The sequence below is a fragment of the Capra hircus genome, chromosome 18 (genome assembly GCF_001704415.2).
Source record: "Capra hircus breed San Clemente chromosome 18, ASM170441v1, whole genome shotgun sequence".
Classification (NCBI taxonomy): Eukaryota; Metazoa; Chordata; class Mammalia; order Artiodactyla; family Bovidae; genus Capra; species Capra hircus.
Window position 1 is genome coordinate 49,938,848 of NC_030825.1, and position 21,205 is coordinate 49,960,052.

At 49.9% G+C, this 21,205-nt stretch overlaps 1 protein-coding gene across 2 annotated transcripts in view; it reads left to right on the forward strand.

The window, feature by feature from the left end:
- The window catches only part of SAMD4B (sterile alpha motif domain containing 4B), a 34,848-nt gene that overhangs the window by 11,391 nt on the left and 2,252 nt on the right, over positions 1 to 21,205 (forward strand). For both annotated transcript variants that reach the window (XM_018062388.1, XM_018062387.1), the window contains 10 exons: positions 1,899 to 2,300; positions 11,244 to 11,714; positions 16,332 to 16,571; positions 17,130 to 17,239; positions 17,396 to 17,482; positions 18,235 to 18,577; positions 19,309 to 19,394; positions 19,908 to 20,026; positions 20,600 to 20,798; positions 20,999 to 21,122. In XM_018062388.1, coding sequence (XP_017917877.1) covers positions 2,105 to 2,300; positions 11,244 to 11,714; positions 16,332 to 16,571; positions 17,130 to 17,239; positions 17,396 to 17,482; positions 18,235 to 18,577; positions 19,309 to 19,394; positions 19,908 to 20,026; positions 20,600 to 20,798; positions 20,999 to 21,122 — 1,975 coding nt within the window. In that variant the 5' untranslated portion in view covers positions 1,899 to 2,104. The remainder of the gene's footprint in view (positions 1 to 1,898; positions 2,301 to 11,243; positions 11,715 to 16,331; positions 16,572 to 17,129; positions 17,240 to 17,395; positions 17,483 to 18,234; positions 18,578 to 19,308; positions 19,395 to 19,907; positions 20,027 to 20,599; positions 20,799 to 20,998; positions 21,123 to 21,205) is intronic.

A 21,205-nucleotide genomic window follows, 5' to 3' on the forward strand; every position in this document is an offset into this window, starting at 1 on the left:
ATAGGTTGGGGGAAGCTGTGCATAAGTCCAAGTGAACAAGAACTCGGTACACAGTGAGGTTGGAGCGGCCACCAGAGTCTTACAGGGAGCCCTCTACGCATTTTATTTAAATGCAGTGAAAAGTCATTGGAGGATTTTAAGCCAGGGAGGCAATATTTGATTTGTCATTGGGTTTTTTTTTTTTTTTATGTATTTATTTTTATTTTTGGCTGTGCTGGATATACGTTGCTGCTCAGGCTCTTCTCTAGTTGCAGGGAGCAAGGACTACTCTCTAGTTGCGGTGCTTGGGCTTCTCATTGCAGTGGCTTCTCTTGCAGAGTGCAAGCTTTAGGGCCCGAGGGCTTCAGTAGTTTTGGCACGTAGGCTCAGTAGTTGCAGCTCATGGGCTCTAGAGCACAAACTCAGTAGTTATGGCATCCAGGCTTAGTTGCTCTGTGGTTTATGGGATTTTCCTGGACCAGGGATCAAACCTGTGTCACCTGCATTGACAGGCAGATTCTTTACCACTGAGCCACTGGGGAAGCTCCTGATAGGTCGTTTAGAAAGATTTCTGGGAGGGTTGTTTAATTGGGAATAAGGTTTCATTTCCCCCCACATTTTCTCTTGTTTCTTGTATCCAAAAGGATCGACAGCCAGGCCAGTTTGCTCTGTTCAGGTGGCCCATGAGGGTCTGTGAGGTGAGGCACTGCCGTTGCCAGGTGTGCCTCCCAGCTGTCCTCAGCAGGAGCTTGAAATTCAGGGAGACAGCAGTAGCTCCCTAAGACCTAGCCCAGCAGGTTCAATGAATCTTTGTATGGAGTTCTCAGTCCTCTTGGCGGCCAGAGGGAGATGGAGCCAAGGGCACGGGTTTCAGGAGAGACGGGAAATGTGAGTGGAGACCTGGATCAGGAGCCACTTAAAGAAAGGCTTCAGAGTAGTGTCCAGAAAGCAATCAACTGAAGAATAGATCTGTTGTCTGCCCAGTTGACACAGCTTCTGTGTGGTTCCTGCCTAAGGAATTTGGACACTTCCTTGCTTTGGAGTTTTTAACATTTGATGTATCCCCTTCTCAGGTTAGTATCCTCTTGGCTTTTAGGAAAATGGATGACAAGCTCGCATCTCTGAGAGCCAAGGGGGCATCCCACTCCAGAGGACTTGAGTCAGGAGTATCCTTAAGGGAATGAGGAAGAACACTGGGAGAGATTCACCTCAGAGCAAGGGTAGATGGGGTCTTAGAGATCAGAGTGGGAGAGCTTGGTTGGAGGGGATGAGATCCCCTCCGCCCCACCAGCATGTTAGAGATCTTTGAAAAGACCTCCTACCGTTAGGCACCCAGTTGCTGATCAGATGGCTGTCCATGTACCTGAGATCTCCACTGGGGTCACCACTCACCCATATCCCAGCTTTGTGCATCTTAATTTGAAATAATACACAGACTCTGTAGGATCTTTTTAGCAGGCAAGCAGTGACTCGGCCCAGCCCCCTAGAAGAGGTGACCAGAGATCAGCAAGGTCAGGACATGTGCTCAGCATCACATGTCTGCTTAGTCATGTCACCTGGGGCCAGGTCTCCATTAACTCACATCTTTTGCCATAGTGTGCATTGTCTCCTGTTTCCATCTAGAAAATCTTACCAACTTACTCTCCGCTTTAAATCCACTTCCTTTGGCCCTGTGACAGCCAAAAGTGAGGGGCAGCATCTTCTCCTTTGTCTGAGTCTCTGAGTCCCAATCAAGACTTTTCTCTGGCTCTAAAGGTTGGAGGGAGAGTTGGCTTAGTATCTGGTGTTGGCTTTGTCTTTCTCCCAGGAGCTCAGCAGAGTTGAGCTAAAGGGGAAGACAGGCCTCCTTAACCTCTGAACCCACACTCACCAGACCAGTTCCAGCCCCTTCTCTCTGACCCGCTTTCTTCCTTTTCCAGGAGCCTGGAGAGGCGTGGCTGGACCAACACCTCCCCTGATGTGAGCAGGTGTCCTCTTCCCCTCATCACCCATTGCCACTACGCCAGGGAACGTCCTCAAGCCCTGGCCCTCAGGGGAGAGGAAACAGGAGCCTGGAGCCGAGACCATGTGACGGCGCTGGCCCTCGCCACCGCCGTCCCCCCACCCTGGCCCCAGGCCTGGCACCATGATGTTCCGAGACCAGGTGGGCATCCTTGCTGGCTGGTTCAAGGGCTGGAATGAGTGTGAACAGACAGTGGCCCTGCTGTCACTTCTGAAGCGAGTCACGCGCACCCAGGCTCGCTTCCTGCAGCTCTGCCTGGAGCACTCACTGGCAGACTGCAATGACATTCACCTGCTGGAGTCAGAGGCCAACAGTGCTGGTGAGTCTCCACCCCCAGAGATGGGCGCAAGGTGGGAGGGAGACCTGGGATGGAAACATGTCAGGTGGCTGAGGAGGCCTACCCAGCAAAGGTGCTAAGAAATGTGGTTCTAGGCTTGTTAGTAGGTGAGGAGTCCCGGACCTCTAAAGTCATCATCATGTCTCTTCTGGGGCTTTGCTGTCAGAAATCCTCAGATATGGAATGGGACACTCCTGGGGGAGTGCAGTGCAGATTAGAAACTACCCACAGCAGAGGAGGGATTACATAGGGCAGCTGACAAGAACAGAATGAAGCCATTACCTGTGAAAGGGGGATGGAAGGTGAGCATTCGTTCATTTCTCAAGCTCCAGGACATCAGAGCTAGGAGGGAATTTTAGAACTCTTCCAAAAGTTACAAGTCATATTATTCTTTATCCCCCTCGAAGGTAGGTTGCACCTAAGGCATAAACAGTTTCAAGAGAGTTTTGAATTTACACGTAGTCCAAATTAGTTTCCTGAACACTCAGTAAAGTAAAGAAGTACTCTTTGTCTCATGAGGGTGACACTGGTGTGGGTGAAGCAAGGCTTCTCTAGAACCTCTCCCTCAGACCTGAATTGTAGATAGAAGTCAGTCCAGAGAACTATCTCACAGGGCACTGCTGAAGCCATTCAGGCCTTCTGGGGCTTCCCAAGTCTGGATGGAGAGGTGTTGACCTTGGTGACAGGTGGGAGAGATGGAAACCAAAGTGAAGTGAAAGTCGCTCAGTCATGTCCAACTCTTTGCGACCCCATGGACTATACAGACCGTGGAACTCTCCAGGCCAGAATACTGGAATGGGTAGCCTTTCCCTTCTCCAGGGGATCTTCCCAACCCAGGGATTGAACCCAGGTTTCCCTCATTGCAGGCGGATTCTTTACCAGCTGAGCCACAAGGGAAGCCCATGGAAACCAAAGAGAGGGAGTATATGCACCTGCAAGCTAGCTGGATGGGGGTGGTACCCAGGGACCCATGTAGAGTGTGCCCTAATGTTTCCACCTTCTTCCTCATGATAGCAGTTCACACTGAGTCCCTACAACAAGCCAAGTACTAACTTTACTTATATAGTAACTTTGAAAAGTGTTCTTCGTGACTCTAGAATCAGACTGTCTAGGTTTAAATCCCAGTTCTGTCACTTGCTATATAATCAAGTAACTTCACCTTTCTAAGCCCTGGTTTCCTCACCTTAAAATCAAGATGAAAACTGTGCTTACCTTATAGGTTAGTTATGGGCCCTGAGAACAATGTCTGGCATGTAGTAAACATGTTAATTGTTGTTTTTATTGTCAGTAACTCGTTTCGCCCATATAACAACCCGTTGAGATAGGTAATGTTGCTTTCCCCTTTTTATAGGTGAGAAAAATCATCATGGGATGCTAGGATTGGGATTTGGGGACCCCCAGAACTGCTTCCACCTCTTCTGAGGCCTACCCACCTTAGCAGTCACATTTTTTTTTTTTTTAACATATCACAGAAGTGCCATGGTTTTAGGGGAAGTCAGTTCCTCAGGCCAGGAGTCACCAGCTTATGTTCCTGTCTCAGACAGTGAGCAGCAGGAACCCAGCTTGGCTGCAGCCAGCTCACACCTCAGCTGTTTCACAGTTCTCCCATCCTCCCCACCAAGGAGGGTTCTTCTCTGTTCTAGCACCAGGGCAGGGGACCTGTGGTTGTGGTATGGCTGTACCCCCAGCATAGGAGCTCCTTTGGGGCAGACCAGTGTCTTAAGCAGCTTGGTCATGCATCCCCACCATCCCATTCTGAGCAGAGAGTTGGATGAGCCCTGGGTGCCAATCCTGGCCATCTATCAGAATCGCTGGTTGCTTACTGCCGTTTATTTACTAGAGCATTTTTAGTTTTCCTTTTGTTTTCAAAATTTGCAGTAAAATCAAACCATATGAAAGATGAAAAGTGAGGTCTTCTAGACTTCCACATTCCCAATTTGTGTATGTTTTATAAGAGATTCTGTGCACATTAAAGCACATTCTGCACTTGAGTACATTCAAGTTCTCCCTCCAGCTTTTTCTTTATTTTGATGGTTTTAGCACATAGAGCATCACACATATTAATTTGGTTTTTTCCACTTAAAAATGGAACTTTAGGATCATTCCTTATTCAACACATACACCTCATTGTTGTTAATGGCTGCTTGATAGTAAGAATAGTAAAGTAACAGAGAGCCTGACCTGTGTATCAAGCAGTGCTTTACTTATATTATTCATAATCCTCACAACAGCTCTGTAAGGAAGATCTTATAACTCCCCCATTTACAAATGAGACAGGTCTGTGACTTGCCTTGATTGTACAACTGGTCAGAGGTGGAGCTGGAGTTTGACTCTAAAGGTCTTGCTCTTAAAAGGAGTACTATATTGAGTACCCTTTAAGCATCTCTAGGATAAATTCCTAGAATTCTGTGGGACTGCTAGTTTGAAGTTATATACATTTAAAATATCTGTTGTTACCACATTGCCGTTGAAAGACATGACATACCTTATACCAAGAACCTGAGACCCATCTCAGACAGTTGGCCTTAAGATGTTGTGGTTAATGCCTGTCCTTGAGAACTGCCTTGCAATGACTTGACTGGTGAATGAATATATGAGTCAAGGTCTTTATCCCCAGCCCCATGTCAGGTGGTAAGAATAAAACAAGTTGGTACTTAGGTGGATGGAGAGTTAGGGAAAACTTAGAGTGAGGGAAGAGAGGGCAGGCCATGGTGTATTCTGGAGTCAGCAGGAAGCCTGCCAGGATTAGAGCAAAAACATGACTGGAAAGAGAGGTGATCATAGAGATCAGTCCTTTGGACCCTAAATGCCTCGTCCTAATAGGCATGGGGGCTCCAAGCCTGTGTTTCCGGTCTCACTCCCAACCTCACTGGTGAAGGAAGGAGCTATGCACTAGACTTGGAGACCTGCCTTGTAGGAGGAGCTCTGCATTCTCTTGTCCATTATGGCTTTCCCATCCTGTTGTGTTTCCCAAATTTACGTCATCATCAGAGTCACCTGATGGGGGAGAATGTGACTTAAAATCAGATTCCTGGGCCCCTGTCCCAGACCCACTGAATCAGAATCCTTAGAGGATAGGCCTGTTAATGGGCACCCTGGTTCTTCTGCTGACTAGGCAGTTTGAGAGATGATTCTGTACTGATGATTCATTTGTCATGGGACATGAGAACAGGAATCAGGACACCCAAGAGTTCTAGATCAAGCTCTGCCACTAACACCTCTTGTGACCTGGGCCAGCCCCATCCCTCTTGGGCCTGAGGATTCTCATCTAGACAAGGAAGGGATTGTTCTAGATACTCTCCTAGTGCAGCAGTAGTTCCTAGTATTTTATGGAATGGGCACCTCAGAGAACCTGTCCCTCCTTCCCACCAAGACGCACACTTACCCTGCAAACCAAATCTTTGAGTTCAGTTGGTCTACCTTTTCTTGGATAAGGATTACCTATTATAGGGTCTGATGCTCTTTGTCAATCCCTTTGGGCCAGGAGAGCAGAACAGTGAGGCAGATTCTCTGCCTTTTTCTGGGGGTTTGTACTTCATGTCTCACCCACCCAACCCTGCTACTTCTTTCAGTTCTCCCAGGGAGAGCCTGGGTTCAAGTTTGGGTCTGGGTCAGAGCTGCTTACCCTCCCATAGCCTCCTCAGAATGGGCCAGAGAGTACAGAGAGCTGAATTTTGGTAAGTGGGTCCCCATGGTGGCTTCATGTCAGAATCACTTTATAAAAAGAACCTGAGGCCTAGGTCCTATCTCCAGAGATTTTGGTGTTTTTTAAGCTTGCTGTTTGGCACTTACGTACATTCAGTGGAGAACTGCTGTTCTTGCTGACACTGACTCTGGGTGGGCCCATTAAGGTGGTGAGGGTACTGTCACATGACCTACTGCAAGTGGAGAGTTGGGAGGCATGGAAGAGGCACTGGTCTGGGCTGTCCCTTCCTCTCAAGCAGCTAGAAGGGTAGAAGGAAGTCCCCCAGCCCACGCAGCCAGTGTTGGTTTCATGGGAGCAGAGTCTGAGATAAAACCTGGAAACAGAAAAGCAACACCCCAGGGGTCTCTGGAACCAGGGAGGGAGAAGCCCCAGGTTTCCCGTTGTCATTATCCCTGTTCCTTGTCTCAGTGCTGTCTGCCCTGCCTACTTGCAGCTACAACAGTAATCCTATCACCCGCGCCCCACCCCCGCCTTCCCATGATGACTTGGAGCCCAAGGGTGGGGCCCGGGAAGCTGAAGTCTCCTTCTCTCCCTGGTCCTCTGGCTTCCTGGGCCACATTTCCTGCGTTTCTTCTCTCCTCCTGTTCTCTGAGTCAGAGTCCCTGTATCCAGCAGGTTTAAGCCCTTCCCTCCTTGGCTCATTGAATCTGGGTGGGGAAACTGAGGTCAAGAGGGGGCTGTGGCTGAGTGAGTCACCCAAGCTCAACTCTGATACCTCCACCCTCCCCTTTCAAGCTCTACTAACACAGTTCATCAAACAAAAATGTGAGCCCCTTTGCCCTCCCCTACGTTTGTGTGAGATGGGGTGAAGCATAGAAGAGCATGTTGGAGCCAAAACCCAGCCCCTCTGACTAGTGCCACAGGCTGCCGCGATTATTGCAACAGCCCAGCATGTAAAAATGAGTTTCTTCTTATGGCAGTCTCCAAGATATATTTGGCTCCTGTGATTTGCAGCACCCAGGGTCATGACCTACTTAGCTCTGGTCACCTGGCCAAGGAGAGCACTTTTACACAGTCTCCCTCATCCTCTGGAGTCCAGGTTTGCAGCTTGGTGAGCTGCAGTCATTGACGTCATGGCATTCCCCAGTCCCCTCCCCCATCCGCCCACCTCCAGAATTTCATCACTGCATATTGTGCCTCTAGCTCAGAGGAACCAGAAACATGTCTGTTTTTGGTAAATAACTGCATGAAATTCCCCACCCTTGTCGGGAATCTTAAGGGGGAGACCCAGATGTGCTCTCCTATGTGAATTGCTCCCTCTAGCCCCAAAATAGCTTGACTCTAGATCTCAACCAGCAGCCAACAATAATAGTTGAAGTGCATGGAGCAGTTAACACAGATCAGATGCTTTGCACGATTATCTCATTGAATCTTTAAAACAACCCTGTGTTTTAAAGGCTTTAAATACCCTCATTATACAGAAGAGGAAACCAAGGCTCAGAGAGGTTAAAGGACTGGCCCACAGTTATACTGACTTGTGTCTTAGAGGCAAAGCTAGATTTTGAATCCAGGCAGTTTTGCCTCTTGAACTTATACTCTTTACACCATATAATCTGCTAGGACATGAGACAGAGTGACCTGAGGACAGAGTGATCCTAGACAGGGTATATTATACACACACAGACAATACTGCCTTCCAGGGGACCGTCTGGGTTCAGCTGTACCAGTATTCATTGGGGCTCTGCTGTGCCTCAGCTCTGGGCCAGACTCTTCTGATCTGGGCAGGAACCTAGAAGTTTCATCCCCACCCATCATTTTCAGCCCCCACTGGGCTCACCCCAAGGGCCCTAAGGCTGCCCAGAGTCCTTGGACCAGCTCCAGTGTTCACTGATGCTTTCCAGTCTTGAGAGGCCCACCCTTTTCAGCACATTGCCGCACAGATACGTGAACACACATTTCCCTAGGGTCAGCCTCCATTCATCTAAAACCACTTTCCCCTTTCACTGCAATAGAACAAGGTCCTTCATTGAGCCTAACCCTTGGGGCTCTTCTGTCATGTCCCCTGGCAGTACCAGAGGAGAAACTGTGTCCCTTAGCTCTGGAGTCCTGGCAGTACTCTGGGAGTGGGGGAGGGACTAGACAAGGCTTTTCTCTGTCCCAGATGCCTCCAGCTACCCTGTAAGGACTAAACAACAGCAACTGAGAGCATCAGGGTAGGGCTAAAGGGGTAGGCCAACTGCGCTGGAGGAGAAGGGAGAAAATCACCTATCACTGAGTCACATACTGAATGTTTACTATGGGCACACTCTGTCAGGTGCTTTATGTGGATAGTCTTCCCTAAATCCTCTTAGCAGCCCTGTGACCCCTCTTTTACAGAGGAGGAAGCACGTTGTCCCAGCATCTGTACCACACAGCTGGGGTGCAATCCCTTGACTTTCTGTCCCTCATCTTCAGTCACTGTATTTCTTCTTCCTTCTCATCAGGAACTGAAAACTTGGGGACTTAGTCAAGGAGATAGAGTGCCAGGGAGTTCCTTTCCCTGTGATCCAGTGGCATATGGAGGTGGGAGAACTCAAACAGTGAAGGCTCCCTGAAGTCAGGAAGACTTGTCCCGCCTTGAAAAGATCTTTCGATATGGAGATGACCTAAGAGAACGCTTCATGGTCATGGGGAGCTAGTTCAGGAGATTAAAGATGGAGGGGATGAGGTTTCCTGGCCTCGTGTGCCAGGTCCTGAAAGGGATCTGGAAAGCCAGGAACAAGGGGAAGAAGAAGATAATGGTATTGGAGAGATACAGTGGAGGGTTATGGGATTATGCTTAGTACTGTTATTGTGTAGTTAGTTCTATTTTGGCCAGTACTGTGGATAAGCATGAACTGATGACTCTGAATAAATGGATGAACCCTTGAGCACTTTAACAGCTTAGGGTAGAAAGGCCAGGCAAGAAAAGGTGCACTGATATGGCCAGGAGTTTGGACTTGTATGTGTTTTGTTTTCTTAGAGCTACAAGTGTAAGAATTAAAAGTTTATATGAATTCCCAAGCCACAGATTTCCAGACACATCATTAAGAGAAATAAATGTGTATAAAAAAGGTATTTCTCAGGTTTTCATGCCATGTTCCCAGTGGCCAGGTGTCCAGCCTATAGTGTGGGCAGAGGTGACCAGAAGTGCTTAGAGTATTAAGCCTTAAGGATATTGAGATGAGATACCATTGGAGGCAGAGGGACCCAGATCAGGGCTCACTTGAAATCCAGATGCCTGAAATTCTGAGCCTCTTCTGTATATGTCCATTCCTAGCCTCTCTGTTTCCTGGTCTGGGAGTTAGCTTATGCTTTGAGAATCTTTGTGGGTATTTGAAAAGAAGAAGCTTGTGTAAGGTATAACCACGATGGTGTTGGGAATGACAGCTGATGTTTACTGAGGACTTACTTCACGTCCTGCTTTGTGCTGTGGTCTAAATTCATGGCAACCATGCCAGGTAGGAATGATTCTAAGTCTCTGTTTAAGCTAGAGAAAGGGCTCTCTGCAATGATCATGTTTATGTCAGTAAGTAGGAGAGGAGGAACATGGGCCACATCACTGCCTGTTCTTTTTCATCACTCTCCCCTCTGGGGTCCTAGCTCCATTCAGCTCCTTTGTGCCTTTCTGAGACCTTACCATTAGCCCAATAACTCACCTCTCAGAACTCCCTTGTTTATTGTTGGAAGATCATCACTGTGGGTGCAGGTATGAGCTCAGTTGCCCAAGAGTGAGAATAGAGTTGATCCTGATCATTGTCTTTTTTTTTCAAGTGTTGGTATTCTTTGTCCTTTTTCCTTTCCCCGTCAGCATTACCTGCCATCCTCCACTCCATTAAGCTAGTCGTGGAAGTGATAACAAGGTTTTCAAGGAGGGACAGTCAGTCCTATAACAGTTCCTTCCCAAGGCCTCCTTTGTGGGACTAGCTTGGGGCCTTATTCTCTGGGAGCTCACTTCTGAGAACAAGGAAGCCTCACTCATCTTCACAGTACAGATAGGCCCTCAGACTATGGGTTGGTATAGAAAGGAGACATCACCAGATCCCCAAGGCGTGGAGTAGCCAGGGAAGACGTCCTGAAGAAGGACAGGTGTTTAGGCAATCCATAAAAGACTCATAATTTGGATAGGAGGAAGAAGACTGTTGCAGACTAAAACCTTGATTCTCAGCCTGAGTGTAGAAGTTTGGATAAATATGGCATTTAGAGAGCTCCAGGGAAGATGGGGTATCCTAAACCAAGTCTTTATCTGGAAGAATGCCCTAGAAATGAAGGTGATGTTGGGCTAGGAGCTCTTGAACTTGAGTCTATTGGTGCTGGTTGCCATTATAAGCTTCAGGTCAGGAACATGATATCCTGGTGTGCTTTAGGAAGATAAATCCATCTGGTATACAGAATGAACTGGAAGGGTAGAATCTAGAGGCTGATTGCAGTTTAAAAAGCAGCCATCAGCATTTATTAGATATGTTCTATATGCCAGGCCACATTCCATTTTTTATTAACTCATTGAATCTCAGAGCAACATTGTGAATTGGGTACTAAATTTTTCAGGTGAGGAAATCAGTGCTCTGTGAAGTTCAAGTGACTTTTCTAAGGTCAAGCTAGTAAGTTGGGGGAGTCCGGACCGTCTGATTCCCAAGCCCAAGCTTTTTTTTTTGGCTGCACTACACAGCATGTGCCTGGAGAATCTCAGGGATGAGGGAGCCTGGTGGGCTGCCATCTATGGGGTCACACACAGTCAGACACGACTGAAGTGACTTAGCAGCAGCAACAGTACACAGCATGTGAGATTTTAGTTCCCCGACCAGGGACTGAACCCTGCCCTCTGCACTGGACTGCCAGGGAAGTCCTGAGCCCAAGCTTTTAACCAATATATTATATTCTGTTGTCCTCCTAGTCAGGATAAAGGCTGTTTTGACAGGGGAAAGAGGGTAGAGGCCATGAAGGTAAGGAGTAGGGATACAATAAGAAGAGCAGGCCTGGGGACAGCAGGAGGGACTCAGGTTCTGGAGTGGCATGTTTGGCTGATTAGGAGCCATAGCAGGTTTCTGAGAGTAGGAATAATGAAACCGGAAAAAAGAAAATTACCGTGGAAGCAGGCAGAGTATGTTAGATATCACCTATATGAGGGACAAGATTGGAGTCATGAAAGGAGAAGGGAAGTGAGATTGGAGCTGAGGGAATGGATTGTAGACACCTTTCCTGGTTTTATGGAGGGTCCCCCACCCTGGCTGCCCTGACATTCCCTCTTGTCCCCTCTGCAGCCATTGTCAGCCAGTGGCAGCAGGAGTCCAAAGAGAAGGTGGTGTCCCTCCTGCTGTCCCACCTACCCCTGCTTCAGCCGGGCAACACGGAGGCCAAGTCAGAGTACATGAGGCTGCTGCAGAAAGTGCTGGCCTACTCGATCGAGAGCAATGCCTTCATCGAGGAGAGCCGCCAGCTGCTTTCCTACGCCCTCATCCACCCGGCCACCACACTGGAGGACCGCAATGCACTGGCCCTCTGGCTCAGCCACTTGGAAGAGCGGCTAGCTAGCGGCTTTCGCACCCGACCTGAGCCCACCTACCACTCTCGCCAGGGCTCGGATGAGTGGGGTGGCCCTGCAGAGCTGGGCCCTGGGGATGCAGGGCCAGCCTGGCAGGAAAAGCCACCCCGGGAAAATGGACATGTGCCCTTCCACCCACCCAGCTCAGTGCCGCCAGCCATCAACAGTATTGGGAGCAACGCAAATGCAGGTGAGGAGGTGGGAGTTCCTGGGAAGCCATGCCTACTTGAAAAGGGTCAGACTGGGCTCTCTCTTCACTCACTCTGTCCCTGGGCAAGTCACATAACCAACCTCTCTGGGCCTGTGAGTCAGTGTAGAGGTTGTGAACTGGCATTCCCAGAGCCATTTCTGACACGCCAACATGCTTTATTGAGCCCAAACTCAACAAAACTTTGGTTTTATTTTGTTACATTTTAAACTAAATCAGCAATGTAAGGAATTTTCCCCTAAAAATCCAGATATCAGCTTTACTTAAAAAATCAAATGATCAGGTAAATCAAGGCCTGTGGTCTGGTGGCAGTCATAAGATGGAGTTAAATATTGGTTACCACCTTTAGACCTACACGTGTCCCAATAGGCCTCTGCCGCAACCATCCAACTTCGGGCACATGTGATAACTGCCTGACCTCTGAAAGCATTGAGTTCATGACCATAATTTGAAGTTCTTTCTAGCTCAGACATTCTGGATTTTTGTATCTGGCTCCAGCTTACCAGACTTATTTCTGAGAAGTGTATGTTTGTAAGCCTGTTCATATAAGATGTAACTCATACTGCAAGGCATTAGTAATAGTAGATAACATTGTTTAGCATTGACTGTGCTAGGTGCTCTATTTTCAAAAGCATTTTGCAGGCATGGTCTCCTTTAATCTTCATCACAACAGTATCATTAGCCCCATTCTGCAGATGAAGGCACTGAGACGCAAAGAGATGAAGTCTTGTATTCAAGGCCACAAAGCAGGTAGTGAAACTGGCCAGGGTTTAGACCAGGCAGCCGGATACCAGTGCTTGCCTCTGATGCTATGCTATCCTCCAACTAAGTGGTCTCAAAATGACTCTCCTAGTTAGTACCTCCAGAGGCTGGGGTGAGCAGGGGGCTGGTATTCCAGTCAGATTTTTGTTTTATGTTTTTTTAATTTTTATTAGAGTATAGTTGCTTTCTGGTTTTTAAAGTGTTAGTTGAAATGAATAGGATAAAAGAGACTGACATTTCCAAGGACTGATGAAGTGATAGTCACGTGACCTGACTCAGGGCAAGAAGTTGCCAAGATTTAACTTCAAAATGCCAGCTGCCTTTTGCAAGCCCTGGTTAAAGCAGGCCAGGTGAGGGCGACAATAAAAACGTTGCCTGTGCCAGGGGCAGAGTGAACCTTGGGTCTTTGGTACCGAGCTGTATGGCGCCTAGTACATATCAGTTACCCCTGAGCCTCTTTCTTCCCCAGTTGAATATGGATATCCTAGTCACCTGCTTCCCTCCCAAGTGTTGGCAAGAATCAGGAAAGATAGAGGGATAGAGGGGCATTTCCAGGAGCTCTAGCAACAACCCAAGGTGTCTTGGACCTTTTTTTCCAGTCTCAGAGCATGACAGTTTCTGTGTCCAACTTGGGAGGGTATATTGATAATTCTAGCTAAAATATATTCAACGTTTAGTCTTTGCCAGGAGCTGTTCTAAGAACTTTATACTTAAAAATTCATTGGCTGAGTCACAGAAAAGTCACTTGTCCAAGGTGGTATAGCCAGAATTTAAATCCCAGCAGTCTGGCTATACAGCTCATATACTTTATTACTGTGCTACACCACCCCCACCTAAAAGTGACCCTCCCAGAGATGCTCATCGAGGGGAGGGGTCATCCATGCAGGGTGCCCATACTTGCAGCAACTTTAAAAGACCAGGCTGGAGCAATGTTGGATAGGGGATTTGAACTAGAAGAGAAATCGGACATTTCAAGTACAGGGCATAGCATGGATTGAAGGTATAGGGATGTCAAATTGGAGGAAATGGTATGTAGACAGGTCTGGCAAGGATGGAGAGGTGCAGGGATTTAAATGAGTAATAGCCGTAGCAAATACTCATGTTTACCATGGGCCTGCCCCTGTACCAAAAACTTCGCATGAAAGTGGAAACAAAGGAGGAAATGAAGTGACTTGCCCAGGATCGTGAAGTTAATAGGTGGCTGAGCCAGAATTTGAACTCAGGTCTGTCTTGACTCTCAGATCTCAGTATGTTCAGTTCAGTTCAGTTCAGTCGCTCAGTCATGCCCGACTCTTTGCGACCCCATGGACTGCAACCCACCAGGCTTCTCTGTCCATGAGATTTTCCAGGCAAGGATACTGGAGTGGGTTGCCATTTTCCTTCTCCAGAGGATCTTCCCAACCCAGGGATCGAACACGGGTTTCCTGCACTGTAGGCAGATTCTTTACCAACTGAGCTACAAGGATTAGGGTCACATTTGGGGGCAAGGGCAGGAGGGCTTGAAGGATAAGATGAAGCTTTTCAATTTAAGGCAATTGCAGGAAACAGGAAGTCATTAAAATATTTTTGAGTGGGGAGTGAGGATTGGCCTGTAAGGGCAGGCAGGGTGGGTTTGGGGTTCTGCCAAGGACAGACCAGGGTTTCTTGGAGAGTGCAAGGCCCTGGATATCTGGCCAGCATTCCTGTTTTTATAGTTCTCATGCTGTGGCCAGCCTCCACCCTAGTGCGGGGCCAAGCAGGGCTTCTCAGGAACTACACAATCGTTCCAATCAGGATAATTTCCTGTCCTCTCAGCCTCGCCTGCCCCCTTCTTGGGTGAGAGGGGAGAAGGGAGGAAGCCAGGGGCACCAGGACAAGCCAAAAAAAAAAGCCCTGTGTTAAGGGTTCTCCAGCCCCCCATGCCCAGAGGGTGACATCTATTACAAGTCCAGAGACTTTGGAGGAGCCCCATGCAGAGGATCCCAGAGGTCACAGATAATGGGTGGAGGGTAGCCTTCATCGGTGGGATCAGTGCACTGCCCCCTCCCTGAAGTGACTTCCTGGTTAGGAGCGTAGATAACTGTCACAGGTGAGGGAAGGTGCTTTGGGGGCCTGTGCCAGGCTGGGTGTCCTGAATCTGGGTATCAGTGAGGCACTCACAGGAAACCCAGCCGTTCCATCAGAAATGAGGCTAGGGTTCTTCTGTCTCTGCCTCCTAACTCTTTATGGGAACTGGGGTGAGGGACTTCTGTTCCCTAGACCTTGATGGTCTCACCTACCCAGCATGAGGCTTTTTGGCTTTGTTTTCTTTTCCTTTTTTACTTGGGGTACTTCTAGATTTCCTGTGTCAAGCTCAGAGGCCCCCTTAGCACTCTTAGGATAATGGGTGCCCTCCTTTTGGAGTCATTGAATTTTCAGGCATTCCTGTGTCTTGGCCTGTCTTGGGGATGCAGAAATGGTTGGGCAAGCTTGCCGCCATCCTACACAAGCCCAGATTCCAGTGGGAGGCAGCCTAGGGAAGGGACAGGAGGGCTGGACTTGAGATAGCAACACAGGGGCTCAGGGCACACAGAGGAGACAGTTGCAGAAGAGGGGACATTTGAGCCAGGGATGAAGGCCAAAGTGGCTGGCAGTTAAGGGTAGGTGACTGGTGAGCTACGGGAAGGGAGGAGCATGCATAAAGGTCTGGAAGCTCGTGGGCACCTGCCTTGTCCTTAGAATGGTTAAAAATCAAATCGGATCCCTTTTCCTATCCCAGGAATGGGATGGATGGAGGATATGAAACATCCGGTGAATGAGGGCCTGGATTCACCCTTGTTTGGGCTCAGAACAAGAAAACATCCTTTGGGAGGTGTTGAAGCCCAATAATAGATGTTGAGGAAGCAGTTTATGTACCTCATTCACTTATTTTACACATAGTTGTGCAGAACCTCCTCTAGTAGAAACCCCCCTGTAATTACTGAGTTTAATTAATAATGTTTAAGACAGGATGGGGCCCTGTTGTCACAGGTCTTGAAGCAGGGGGTACAGTTATAAACAAGTGAACAGATAATTAGATAAGGTCATTTAAGGTTGTGATCGGTGCTGTAAGAAAGACAGGACATAGTAATATGATAGGAGGTTGGTGAGGAGGAGCTACTTCTGACTGAGGGTTTAGGGAGAGCCTCCGAAGAAGTGATGCTTTTTTGAGAGGAGACCTGGAGGAGCCAGCTGCCAAGATCAGGAGAACAAGGAGGAGGAGCAAGCTCAGAAGTCCTGAAGCTGGAACAAGCTCCACTGTTCCAGGAACAAATTGGGAGTAGGGGTGTGGTAAAGGCTAGAAAAGCTTGAACCAGAGGGATGAGTTATGAGAGATGAGACCTCAGAGATGAGCAGGGGCAAGGTCCTGCAAGGCCTTATAGGTATTGGGAGGAGGGTTTGAATTTTATTCTTTTTGTAAAGGGAAGCTACAGGTAGGATTTAGTCAGGGACTAAGTGGGTCAGATTTGCATTTAAAGGAAGATCAGTGTGGCTGTTGTGAGTTGAATAGACTGTAGGGGATGAAGATGAAGGCAAGAAATTTTGTGAGGAGGCTGTGATGGCAATTCCAGCTAAGGACTCCAGTGACTTAGCCCAGGGTGCTAGCAGAGAAAGTAGAGCAGTTCAGAGAAGTGGCTGACAGCTTGCCGATGGGTTAGGTAGGTAGAAGAATGAGGGAACTAGCAGTAGCTGGTAGGTAGTTCCCCTCAGACCCCAGGGTCCTTTCCCCTTGTTGGGTTCTGAGGCTGAGCTGCCATCCATGGCACTGATCAGGGGAACATGGTCTCCTGTGGTCAGATTCCCAGTCCTGACCTCTTGTCTCTCTCCCACTCTGGCCAGGTCTCCCCTGCCAAATCCACCCCAGCCCGCTGAAGCGCTCCATGTCGCTCATCCCCACGAGCCCCCAGGCCCCTGGTGAGTGGCCGAGTCCAGAGGAGCTTGGGGCCCGGGCTGTTTTCACCACGCCCGACCACGCACCCCTCTCACCCCAGAGCAGCGTGGCCTCCTCTGGCAGTGAGCAGACGGAGGAGCAGGGCTCCAGCCGGAACACTTTCCAGGAGGACGGCAGTGGCATGAAAGGTACGGTCGGGGAGACTAGCTCTAGGACCTCCTCAAGAGGCTTGTGCAGAGCTTAAAAGGACAGAAGAGAGCTTGGAGCTGCCACCCCTCCTCACCCAATTCTTCCTCTTCCCACGCCCGCCACCCCCCGAGAAGGGGATACAGGTCTGAGGAAAGTGGACAGTCCCTGATCTAAGGGCTCAAGACTGAGCAGAGAGACCCCCACAAGTCCCAGCCTGATTAGGGAAAAGCCCCTGCACTCAGGCAGCCCAGTCTGACTAAGAAAGCTACGACCTAGAGGTGACTGATGGAACAGAGGTTCCAGGAATACTTTTAAGGACATCAGAGGTTATCCTAGGACATGTCCAACCCAGCAACTCAGAAGGATAGGGTGTCCTGACCAGGGAAGGCCACCGGGAAGGGTCTGGCTGAAAAGTAGCATATGGATCCTGGGCTTCTCCCTACCCCCTTCCAACGTCCTACAGCTTTTAAGGCTGCCTGTGATTGATGCCTGGTCCTTCCCCACAACTGTCACCAGGGCCAGATTCCTGAACTTACGCCCTCCCTTCTTTTCCGCAGACGTGCCCTCGTGGCTCAAGAGCCTCCGCTTGCACAAGTACGCAGCCCTCTTCTCACAGATGAGCTATGAAGAGATGATGACACTGACTGAACAGCACTTGGAGTCTCAGGTGAAGCTGAGGGGACCATCAGGGCAAGGTTGAGGGCAGTACCATTTTGACATGACCCTTGCAGTCCAAGCCTCCTCTCTTTGGGCCTTGTTGGGGCACCTTGAGTACCTTAACCTCCCATTTCCAGCTTCCTGTCCCCTTCTGCCCCCTCCACAGAATGTCACCAAAGGTGCCCGCCACAAGATAGCCCTGAGCATCCAGAAGCTGCGCGAGAGGCAGAGCGTCCTCAAATCCCTGGAGAAGGTAAGGACCTGGTATCCCCATCTCCAAGGTCAACTGACTGCCCAGTAGTGCTAATGGCTGAGGGCTCTGGGTCCACCTTGCTGCCCATGTGGCCCCCTACCTCGGGATCTCCCCAACCCTAGGGATCCAGGCTCTGGGAACCAAGTGCAAGTCAGATCACAGGGCTCACTTGCTTCCTCAGTGGCTAAGCTGAGAAGTTCTCCTCCCTGTCTGTCCTGGTCTGTGTCTCAGGAATCTTATCTGTTGACTCAACCCCTTTTCTCCATTTCACTTTTCCATTTCTGACAGCTCTTTCTGATAGAGCAGAGTGTCTCCCTGTGCACACGATCTCTCTTTCCAGTTGGTTATTTCTTATCTGCACCCTATCCTTACATATCTGCCTTGATTTGCATCCCTTTTCCTCTTTCCCTGCCACTTGCCTTCTGGTTTTTGCTCCCTTCAGTGTCTTAGTCCAGATCTGTGGGTTTGAATCTGGTTCCATCCTCAGTGGGACCCTGAGACCCCAGGATTAGCCCACCTTCTCCAGATCTCCATGGCACTCCACCTTGAAGTGGGGAAGAGGGAATATGTATGTACAAATGTGTGTGTATGTGTGTGTGCACACTCCGGCAGCACCTTTACCTGCCTTCTCTGTGTGGTGGAACCCAGGGTCCCGCCAGCTCTTTGCAGGGGCTGTTTGACCCCATACGTGTAGTCATTCTGCAGAGCTGTAGGGATTGGCATGTGACCCAGGCTGTGTCTTCCCCACTCAGGATGTGCTGGAAGGCGGAAATCTGCGAAATGCTCTGCAGGAGCTGCAGCAGATCATCATCACCCCCATCAAGGCCTACAGTGTCCTCCAGGCCACCGTGGCCACCACCGCCGCCACCACCTCTACTGCCAAGGATGGGGGCCGGGGGGAGCCACCGCTGCCAGGTGCTGAGCCTCCCCTGGCTCACCCTGGCACAGACAAGGGCAGTGAGACCAGTGACCCTCCAGCTGCAGAGAGCTACCCCCCTCCACCAGCTCCGGCTCCCACTGATGGTAGTGAGCCAGCCCCCGCTCCCGTTGCTGATGGAGACATCCCCAGCCAGTTTACACGGGTGATGGGCAAAGGTGAGAGCACCCAGGGCCCAGCAGGAAGTTCTGGGCCAGGGTACCAACTGAACCCAGGCATCAGGGGTCAAATCCAGTTTAAATGATGGGAGCAGAACTTTTCAAAGCACCCTGGGGACTAGAGCACTGAAGAAAGGGACTAAGACTAAGGATGACAAGGCCCCTTTCCCTCTGGCATGTCCAGGCTGATGATGAGAGACAGCCCTTACCCTCAAAGCATCTCCAACCTGAGCAGAAGACAAGACATTATGTCATTGGAAACTGCAGACAGCAAAGAGTAAACAGATAAGGCAAATCCATTGGTTCTTTCAGAGGGGACTGAAGTCCACGGGATGGGTATCCTGATGCTCTTAATGGGCTTGCCTTTTCCTAAGGCAGCACAGCGTAGGCAAGTTTACACCTGGGTCTGAATTCTTTTAGCTGTGTGACCTGAGGCAAGTGACTCAACCTCTCTGAGCCTCAGACTCGTCAGGCTAAAAATCTCTCCATTGATGAGACTATCACAAGACTTAAAAGGAAAAAAAGTATCATTGACTTCATATCTGCCGTATGCCTGGCAGTACGGTGGGCCCTTTATATATCCTCATAATAAGCCAGGTGCAATGCTTGGCATATAGCTAGTACTCATCCGGCATGAGTTTCCTGACCCACCTTCTCATGGGCCAGGGGAGCTGGAACATGGCAGAGGGCATTCTGGGGGCTGACCTCCCACCTTTTTCCATGTCCCCAAGTGTGCACCCAGCTGCTGGTTTCCCGACCAGACGAGGAGAACATCACCAGTTACCTCCAGCTCATCGAAAAGTGCCTGTCTCATGAGGTGAGGCCTTCCCTAGGGCTCTCAGGAATGGAAAGGCTGCCCGCATCCTCTCAGACCAACACTCCTTATGTGTCCAACAGGGCCCCGCCTAACTGATTCCTGCCCACCTCTCCAGCCCCCATCCTTCCAGTGTTGGGTTCCGTGGATGCCCTGAACTCCCATTCTCAGAGCCTTAGTACATAATTCTTCTCTGGGGAGTAAGTCCCCCTCCCGCCTGCTGATCTCTCAGCTCTCAGTAAAACAAGATGCCTTCACCAGCCCCTCATAACATCAGGTTTCTTGTGCCTCCTGTGATGCTCCCTAGTTACAACGTCTCATGTATCGTCTCCCCAGCTAAATTGTAAGCTGTGTGAGCACAGGTCACCACTGTGTCCCAGCGTTGCCCAGCACAGGACAGGCAGTTGATAAATACTTGAGCGAATGGATAGAAGGCAGATCTGAAAGAAGCACACACACCTCTTTCACCTCCCCCGCCGCTCCCCGCACGCCCCCCCCCCCCCCCTCCAATTCTAGGCTTTCACGGAGACACAGAAGAAACGACTGCTGTCCTGGAAACAGCAAGTGCTGAAGCTCCTCCGGACCTTCCCTCGCAAAGCTGCACTAGAGATGCAGAACTACAGGCAGCAGAAAGGGTAGGCGGGCGGCCAGGGCACAGGGACCTTCCTTTCGTAGGCCCTTGTTGTTTGACAGATAGTGCTTAGAGGGGTGATTGCATCCTGGGCTGGGAGTCCAATTGTCCTCATTCAGTAACTGAGTGGCCTTATATAAGTCACCCAGTGAGGACTTTCCCATTAGAAAATCAGGTGGTGCCCAATTTTCCATTAGAATAGAGTGCTGAGCTAGCAGAATTAGTACCATCTCGATAGCTGGCCCCTTGCCTGTCCCTTGTTCTCTTCACCTGTGTGCAGAGGGCTCTGAAGTCGCTTCTCACCCCAAACAAGCAACAGAAATATCACACTTGAGAACTGAAGTTAGAACTGCTTTGAGTGGGCTTGAGGAAACCTTTGGACTCTCTCCATCTCCATCTTAGGAGTCCCCTTGGGGCAGAAGGAGACAGAATTACAGTGCAAGGACTTGGACAGGGAATCCCTGCTCATGCAGGTCTATGTTCTGTCCTACCACAGGGGTTGTGGGGGGTGAGAGAAAGAGTTAAACAGATGGGCCCATACACCTAAACTGATACCCTGCCTTCTGCTCTCTCACAGCTGGGCGTTTGGCTCGAACTCACTCCCCATAGCTGGTTCTGTGGGGATGGGGGTGGCCCGGCGGACCCAGCGGCAGTTCCCAATGCCTCCCCGGGCCCTTCCGCCTGGCAGGATGGGCCTTCTGAGCCCTTCGGGCATTGGGGGCATCTCCCCTCGACATGCCCTCACCAGCCCCAGCCTTGGGGGCCAGGGCCGACAGGTGAGCCAGCTGGAAGCAAAGAGCCTGGCACTTCTGGGGTTGGAGTGGTGGTGCCTGTGATGTGTGTGTCCATATGTTTGCGTCCAGGTGGGCCCAGCTTAGTGGGGAGGGGACTCCTGCCAACTCCGCCACTTCTGGGTCTGGGTCTGGGCCTTTGCCCTACCCACCCACTGCTTTCTTTCTTCCCATGCCCCATGCAGAACCTGTGGTTCGCCAACCCTGGAGGCAGCAACAGTATGCCCAGCCAGAGCCGCAGCTCTGTGCAGCGCACCCACTCGCTCCCAGTCCACTCGTCACCCCAGGCCATTCTCATGTTCCCTCCAGGTAAGGTGCCCACCCTTAGGACTCTGCCTCAACACTACTCTTAGCTGGCCTTTCTTTTCTCTTCTGGGTCTTAGACACACTAT